Source organism: Macaca fascicularis, chromosome X (assembly GCF_037993035.2).
Source record: "Macaca fascicularis isolate 582-1 chromosome X, T2T-MFA8v1.1".
NCBI classification, from domain to species: domain Eukaryota; kingdom Metazoa; phylum Chordata; class Mammalia; order Primates; family Cercopithecidae; genus Macaca; species Macaca fascicularis.
In genome coordinates, this window is record NC_088395.1 from 108,665,194 (window position 1) to 108,674,210 (window position 9,017).

The window sequence follows — 9,017 nt, forward strand, 5'->3', positions numbered from 1 at the left end:
TCTGTATGGAGAGTTCTGTAATGTCTATCAAGTCCATTTGATCCAGTGCTGAGTTCAGGTCCTGAATACCCTTGCTAATTTTCTCATTCGCTACTCTATCTAATGATGTCAGTGTAGTGTTAAAGCCTCCAACTATTATTGTGTAGGCATCTAAGGCCCTTTGAAGGTCTCTAAGAACTTGATTTATGAATCTGTGTGCTCCCATGTTGCGTGTATATATATTTAGGGTAGTTAGATCTTCCTGTTTAATTGAACTCTTTGTCATTATGTAATACGCTTCTTTGTTTTGTTTTGTTTTGTTTTTATCTTCATTGGTTTAAAGTCTGTTCTGTCTGAAGGAGACAGTTTTGAGCTTGCTGAACTCAAAGCATCTCAAAAGACCTTCAAGTATTACCAAGAGGTAAAATCCTTTCCTAGATTTCAGGCCTAAAAGAAAAATAGCATCTGGTTCAAAGGTTTAAGTCTATGGCAGTGGAAACTAAGTCACATATCCAGACTAGATGCAGAACTAGGGTTAGAAGTCGGGCTGTACTCCTAGTTTATGGTTCTTCCTGCTGCAAGAAGAGAGCATCTCTGGAACCATGAGGTAGCTTTCTAAGAGAATTTAGCCAACGCTTTTTCATCTGAGACTAACTTCAGTTTATTCAGCCCTTCTCAAGTCTAAACATAGGTTCTCTTAGCCTGTCAATGTAATGGTCTTTCATGATTTTAAATGCTGTTTGGGAGATTATGATCCTGTATCAATTATCTAGGTAAAAAGCAATCTACTCATTTAACCCTTTTTATTTTTATTTTTTATGTTTTGACGGAGTCTCAAGTCTGTCACCCAGGCTGGAGTTCAGTGGTGCAATCTTTACTCACTGCAACCTCTGCCTCCCGGGTTCAATCAGTTCTCTGCCTTAGCCTCCTGAGTAGCTGGGATTACAAGCACCTGCCACCATACCTGGCCAATTTTTGTATTTTTAGTAGAGACGGGGTTTCACCATCTTGGCCAGGCTGGTCTTGAACTCCTGACCTCGTGATCCACCCACCTCGGCCTGCCAAAGTGCTGGGATTACAGGCATGAGCCACCGCGCCTGCCCTCATTTAACCCTTTTTATAGTGTGGAAGGCAGTTTCACAGGGGCAATGTACAATGCTTTTGGGAACCATCTGAAAGAACAGCTATTGAGTACTCCTCCTGACTTCACTTGTGCCCTTGAACTTCTAAAAGAAGTTAAGGAGGTGAGTAACCAACCTCCCATTTGTGGATGGGAAGTCCCTGGGCATCTCAGAACCTTGGATCATCAATGGATATTAATATCTTATGTAGCATACTTTTTTTTTTTAACGTGGCCTGCTACTTAAATAGATAGAATGGGGCAGCTTCCATTTTATTTATGTAAGATGAAACTTGACAGTTGGGTGATTACTATAAAAATATATAATTCAATTAAACTAATTCTTACTGAAACCCCACTATGGTCTGTGTGTTTCAGAAGCCCAAAGATGAATAGGACATCCCTTGCCCACAAGGAACTTACATGTTTGAGTCAAAAGGCTATTTCAAGTGACCCATGAAGATTCCAAATTTGCTATTTTATCCTCAGACTTTGGAGTAAAACTATCTAAAAATGTCCTTAACCTTTATTAAGAATAAATAATCTTATTTCCTTTATTGCCGGTGGCTCACGCTTGTAACCCCAGCACTTTGGGAGGCCGAGACGGGTGGATCACAAGGTCCAGAGATCAAGACCATCCTAGCCAACACAGTAAAACCCCATCTCTACTAAAAAAAGAATACAAAAAATTAGCCAGGCATGGTGGCAGGCATCTGTAGTCCCAGCTACTCGGGAGGCTGAAGCAGGAGAATGGTGTGAACCAGGAGGCAGAGAGTGCAGTGAGCCGAGATATAGCCACTGAACTCCAGCCTTGGTGACAGAGTGAGACTCCATCAAAAAATAAGCAAGTAAATAAATAAATAATCTTATTTTCCTTCCATTAACTACCCTTTTTGTCACTGACTACCTCATCTCCTTGTGGTGGTGTGTAATCATATTTCTTATATCCCACACATTTAAAATCACATTCTTGTTTTTATTCATATTTTTACCTCATTCTACCTAAAAAATAATAATGACTACTACTACAACTGATCCCAATTAAACCTTAAATGGTAATTGTCCTCTAAACAGAAAGAAACAATACACGCTAAGAAACTTAGACACTCAGTTTTCTGCCCACCACCCCCCCCCCCGCCCCGCCCAGAAGACATAATCTGGGATGCCTTTGGCCTAAGAGTATAGTTCATTGGAGAAAGTTTGAGGTTCTAAACAGAACTTGGCTCCTTTGATTTCCTTTGTTGGGCAGACCTTGCTATCACTGCTATTACCATGGCAGAACCGCCTAAGAAATGAGATAGAAGAAGCTCTGGACACAGATCTCCTCAAGCAGGAAGCAGAACATGGAGCCCTGGATGTCCCTCATCTTTCTAACTACATTCTCAATTTGATGACTCTGCTATGTGCACCAGTTCGAGACGAAGCGATACAGAAACTAGAGGCCATAACAGATCCAGTACAGTTACTGAGGTGAGAGTCTAGATGTGCTGTCCCCCAAATCTGCCTTAGACCCTGTGCTGGAGAACTCTGAGCCAGATGCTGTGATATAGCCCCTGTCTTATCTAGCTCTTGACACTGTGCTGGAGAACTCTGAGCCAGATGCTGTGATATAGCCCCTGTCTTATCTAGCTCTTGTGTACTGACGACCTGACTAACACACCTTTTCTCCTTTCTGGATTATTGGCTTTTATTTTCCAAGGACAGTCTCCCAGGGTTCCTTTGATGATCTTTAGATCAGTTGGGTCTCCTTTATGTCATGATACTGTTAAGACATTAAGGTACAGTAATTCTTTCTCCTATAGATTGCAAATTGCCTTTTCCCAGATGTTGTCCTGTTTGTCCCAACTCAAACCTTGTGAGGGGACAGGAAAGAGGATTATCCATGTTTCACAGCTAGAAGAACCAGGACCTGGAATAGTAAAATGATCTGCTCAATGAGTTAGAAATTCAGTCACCCACATCCCAGCTACCCACATATAATTGTTAACACCTTGGTGATTTTCCTTTCACTGACTACCCTTTTTTTTTTAAGGTGACAAAATGATTACAGGCGAAAGACCTCTAATATGGTAGTTAAAGTGTCAGGAGGTATAACTGTCCTTAGTTTTGCCATCAACTCACTCTATGGCCTTGGGTCACTGGTCACAATACCGTTATTCATAAGTTGAAGTAGGACTATTTGTTTTTAAGGCTTTTTCTAACTCTCAGATACTCTGCTTTTATGGCTCCTTGCTTGGATTCCACCCTTCCACACTAGATTTCCTTTAATAGTGTAACTGTTCTGTTTCTCCCTATGGCAGGGGCATCTTCCGTGTTCTGGGCCTAATGAAAATGGACATGGTGAACTATACCATCCAGAGCTTTCGACCCTATCTGCAGGAGCATTCCATCCAGTATGAACAAGCTAAATTCCAGGAACTCCTTGATAAACAGCCCAGTATGTTTAAAATTTAAGGGCAAGAGAGGGGAAATTCGACCTCAGGTCTGCCTTCTTATAGCAATAGAGGCTATTTTCTATTTCTTGAAAAGGAAGATTCTTCCTTGGGCAAGGGGTAGGGAGAGGGAGTGTTTCTCTAAGATCGAAAGATCTACAAAATCACTTCTTTATAGACCAGGAGTATGTCTCAAAGCTGTCCTCTTTAAGCCTTGGAATCTTACGATGCGTATTTCCTTCTCGTCATAGGTCTCCTCGATTATACCACAAAATGGCTAACCAAAGCAGCCACAGACATCACTACACCATGTCCGAGTTCTCCTGAGTCACCTAGCTCCTCTCGCAGCGTGGCGTGTTCACTTCCAAACGGGGCAGGTAACAACTCAGAGCCCCTGAGTCCAACAATGGTGCTATACCAAGGCTACCTGAACCTCCTCCTCTGGGATCCTGAAAACGAAGAATTCCCTGAGGTAGGGATGTGTGTTGGGGCATTGCCTTGTTCTATGCTATTCAGTGCCTCCATTCAAACCCTCCTCTTCTGATGGGCTGTCCTTCGCTCCCTCACCAGACTCTGCTGATGGACAGAACCCGGCTCCAGGAAATGGCGTTCCAGTTGCACCAGTTAACTGTCCTGGCCTCAGTCTTGCTAGTGGCCAGAAGCTTCTCTGGTGAAATTTTATTCAGCTCATCTGAATTTGTGGATAGACTGAAATGCATCACCAAGGCCCTAACTGAGGAATTTATCTCCAGGTAAGATTCGTAGATCTCTGTTAGAGGGGAAAATGTGTGGTATTTGGGACATAGGTAATATCAATACTATTATTGCTTATTCTTCATCACAAACCACACAAAGGCCCTTGGAAACGATCTGCAAAGATTCTGGTATCTTTGATAAGTTGTATTGAGGTTTGGGATACAGAAAATAAAACTTATTTTCCAAAGAGAAGAGTGTGGAAGCCAGTTTGCTGCAAATATTCCTTATGTGCTTGCTAAAAATGCATCATTATATACTTGATTGAATGACAGTGGATTTGTGCTATGTGTATCCAGAAGTTGATCAGTTGGTCAGTGATAGTGACCATTCACTGCATGTGGGGGCAGGGATATTATACCAAAGTAAAAGGAGGAGTTGGAAGTCCAGGCCTCTTAATTTATTTGCAATTTAATTGGTGGGGTAGGAGAAAAACCGTGAAAAATATCCAATAGAGTCTTAAAACAATATTTAAATACAGTTGATGGGACTGGAGAATGCTGAGTAGATCCAAGGATGGAACCGAGCCCTTGCCCAATTTACTTTGTTTTCATCGAAGTGGCGTATGGTGCTGTATGTTTGGATCAAGTGGTGCCTTGTGGGTAACAATGAGTGTATGTCATCTGCCCGGTGGCTAATGCTGTCTTCTGGTGGCAGAGAGCCGGAATTCTTCCTGGAATAGGCCTGGTTTGTGGTATGAGGCTCTCCGGACTTTGTCCCTCTGCCAGGCCCACTCTGCATTCTATCCCTCATTATCTAGGCCTGAAGAGACTATGCTGAGTGTGAGTGAACAGGTGTCTCAGGAAATCCATCAAGGCCTTAAGGACATGGGCCTCACTACTCTGAGCAGTGAAAACACAGCATCTCTCCTAGGCCAACTCCAGAACATCACCAAGAAAGAAAACTGCATTCGGAGCATTGTTGGTAAGAATCCCCATGGTCGTCGTGCAGAAAAGTGGCAAGAATGTGGGGGGTGCGGGGGTGGGTAGACCTTACCCTGAAAGTGAGTTACCTAACCATTTAAAAATGAAAAGGCATGATCATTTGGAAAGTTGTTCGCTTTAGTTTCCTCTTCTATAATGTGCATGGTTCAAATAGATCTTTTTCAATTTGGAGAATGCATGTATGGTTTGAAGGCAGCTCTGCACCCAAGATATGTCATTCACAGGTGTTGGATACTGTCACAGTAACCCTACGAATCATTCCTGGTATTTTCTTTTTTCTCTTCTTTTCTTTTCTTTTCTTTTTTTTTTTTTCTTTTTTTTTTTTTGAGACAAAATCTCACTCTGTTGCCCAAGCTGGAGTGAAGTGGCATGATCTAGGCTCACTGTAACCTCAAACTTCCGAGTTCAAGCGATTCTACTGCCTCAGCCTCCCGAGTAGTTGGGACTACAGGCAGGTGCCACCATGCCTGGCTAATTTTTTTGTATTTTTAGTAGAGATGGGGGGTTCACCATGTTGGCCAGGTTGGTCTTGAACTCCTGACCTCGTGATACGCCTGCCTCGCACTCCCAAAGTGCTGGGATTACATACGTGAGCCACCGCACCCAGCCCGTTCCAGGGCATATTCTAAATGTCGGTCAAGATATATGAAGAAACCCTTTCTCTATCCTCTGCTTTAAGCTACCATTTGGGCCCCTATGCCTCTCCATGGAAGTGCTGTTGAGTTAGGCTGTAGGGTATGTTCCATGCTGGAATGGAAGCAGCACACTTGGCCAGCTTGCTTTGAACTTTAGCATCGGATCGTAGCCTGGATTGGGTGTATGGGCCTGAACGTGGTGCACTGGTTGCAACATGTGTTGTTACTTTCAGGTACCGGGTCTACAGTCCTCTTATTAAGTTAAATGTGCACTAGGATCTCACGTCCAGCTACATAATCTTATGAACTCCCTAGAAATTTACTACCTCAGCATCTTTTGATCATGCACTGTCCTTTGGGAGCTTGATGGCATTCCACTCCCCCAAACAAACAAAAATCACATGTATACAATTTACCCGAATGAGCGGAGAGGTCAGTGAATAACTCTGTTAACGCAAAACTTTGGTGAGCAGATAGAGCAAAGGCATTGTGAATTTCTTCTGAACCCTGTTTGTTCCTCTTTTCATTGTTTTCCCCTGCTCCCAGATCAGCGGATCCGTTTGTTTCTCAAATGCTGTTTGCTTCATGGCATGCAGGAGTCTCTGCTACACTTTCCTGGAGGCCTCATTCTCATTGAAAGGGAGTTGGCAGAACTGGGCTGGAAGTTTCTCAATCTGATGCATCATAATCAGCAGGTATTTGGCCCATACTATGCTGAGATCCTAAAAAACATCATCCATCCAGCTCAAGCACAAGAAACAGATGTGGAGCATAACTGATAGTGCTGGACCCCAGCCATGGCAACAGGCATCCAGGAGAGAGAGGTCAGCATGTTTCTGGGAGGACATCACCTGTGGTCAGTCGAACACTCAGCCCTCTTCCTTGCTACAGCCAGGACACAGGGATGCAGGGGTCAAGCATGTAAACACCAAATGGCCCAATCCCCTTCACTAATAAACTTCTGAGCTGCAAGAAAATTTCAGTTCCTCCTGTGTTCTAGCTAAAGTCAGGTTCTGCACCCTCATCCCCTAACTAGCTGAGTGAGAATCCAGTGGGCCCTCCGTTTTCCCTTCACTGGCTGATCATTCTTCAGTATGCTTGCCTGAGCTGGAATCTGGGCATCAGGTACTGGTAAGGGAAAATCCTGGGACTGTATAGAATAACGCCCCCTCAAAACTGGGAAGGAGCTAAGAGACCAAAGAATGACCCGGACAAGTTCAACTTGATAAGTAGATGAATTTATTGGGACTTACGTATGGGGCATTCCTGGGTGGCAGCAGGACAGCTCTGGGGATCTGCCCTGACACTCGTCTGCAAGCTGATTTTAAGCTAATTTTCTGGCTCTTTGCCTTCCATATGCAATGAGACTCTTTTTCTTGGTATGTTTCCCAGTACGCCCTGGGATGTTTTGGTTCTCACGGACACCTCGGCTCCTAAGCTGGGCACCATGCATGGCCTTGGATCACCACCTGGCCTTCAGGGTTCAGGCAGCAGACATACAGCCTTAAGTAATCTGGTGGGGGAGGGGGAAACTCATTAACCTGCAGTCACTAGCATTATTTTCTCCAGTGAAAGCTCATTTCCTTGAGGGCTTTGAAAACTCTTTGTGAGATTATCCAGAGAATGAATATAAGGGCTTCTGGAAGTCAGAAATTCACTGAATTGCAGATGAAGAGAAGTCATAGAACTCCATTTCTAGCACCACATTTCCTTATAATTTTCAAGGATACAGCAATAGTAAGAGTTCCCAGCTCCTGTTCCAATGTCCGGTTTTAAACAGTATGAAAACTGGGGATTGGTTGAAAGTTGATATTGTGAATATCAACTTTGTGCCAACAAGCATTCAGCTAAGGACAGGTCTCAGCTTCCATGGGATTTCTGTTTCTTTCAAGTGATTCTAGGGGTCAGGCTTGGAATCTCTGATAATGACAGTAAACCGAAGCAATTAGGTCAGTGAGTGTCGTATCAAGTTCACTCCGATCCTATTTCTATAGCTGAATTAATCTTATCTTTCCACATCTCTAGGCTTAGAACATCTCATTCTTCTTGACAGAATCGATGTGCGTATTCAAGCGTGGGGCCGCTGCCATGCTTTTTCCCACTCCTAGTCTGGGACTCCAACTGCCAAGTTATGAATATGAGCTGACTTGGCAACACAAATGATAAATGTTCTTGGTCCACAAGGACTTGGGCTTGTTTTTAAAGACTGCAGAGGTTCATCCCATCATTCCCAGGCCAACTGCAGCAGACAAGCAGCAATCTAGAAAATTAGGTAAAAAATTAGGTTTGGATTTGGACTAGGTTTGGATTTAGAAGGGACAGGGAAAAATAGAAACTTACTTGTGGGATAGACCCAAACTGGGTGAAAAAAAAAATCATATCCTCATTATTTCGGCGGATGGAAGGAGCTGAGTACAATTTACTCAGCCCAAGAAAAGTAACAGATGAGATTGGAGTTCCGTTAGTCCCAGGGGAACCACCTGATTGATTTCCCTAGAGGGTGGATACCAGATGGGTGACATAGCTGGGTAAACAGAGTGCTACTTTTACTTTGGCTGGAGATAAGGCACACAGAAAAGCTGTGGAATGGATCACTCAAGTGTTCTAATCTTGTGACTAGATAATCTCAGGACAGAGACCACGGCAGATGAATGTTTTATAATTAATAAATAGGCAGTGAGCCCGGCCTAGTTAAATTATCTAATCTGATTAGACAATACTAGTACAATTTTTAAAAAATATATTAATTTTGGGAGCCAGATTATCTTACAGACAAGTGTGTTCTGAAGCGATCCCTGTGAAGATGACTGAGTAGTTGATGGATACTGACTTTCGGCTGCAGTGAAACTTTGCTTTATACTTTATAATTAAAATCTGACTTATTTTGATTTCTTGGAGATTTTGAGTTTATTGGTTCTCTTGTGCTTCCACATGGAGGAAATGGGAATCCTGATCCTAAACAAGGAAAGATAGCTCCACTCAATTCTGTTCACCATTTAGGGATGGATGGATGCACAGTTAGATAGGTGGAACATGCACATGGTTAAAAATGACATGCAGTACAGAGAAAATTTGGTTTCTTTCCCACCCCTGTATCTCATTTGTCCTACTTAGAGAAAACTATTTCCAGGTTTTTGTGTATACTTCTAAAGAT

The 9,017-nt window shown here is 43.0% G+C and overlaps 1 protein-coding gene across 1 annotated transcript; it reads left to right on the plus strand.

Annotated features, from left to right (window-relative positions):
- The first annotated feature begins 257 nt into the window (after positions 1–257).
- On the plus strand, positions 258–8,751 carry LOC102131775 (T-complex protein 11-like X-linked protein 2). The gene is made up of 7 exons (XM_015443812.4): positions 258–1,223; positions 2,349–2,569; positions 3,400–3,536; positions 3,783–4,003; positions 4,102–4,283; positions 5,045–5,208; positions 6,410–8,751. Exons 1-7 carry the CDS (start codon positions 1,128–1,130, stop codon positions 6,640–6,642), a joined length of 1,254 nt encoding a protein of 417 aa, XP_015299298.3. The 5' UTR covers positions 258–1,127; the 3' UTR covers positions 6,643–8,751.
- The last annotated feature ends 266 nt before the right edge of the window (positions 8,752–9,017 follow it).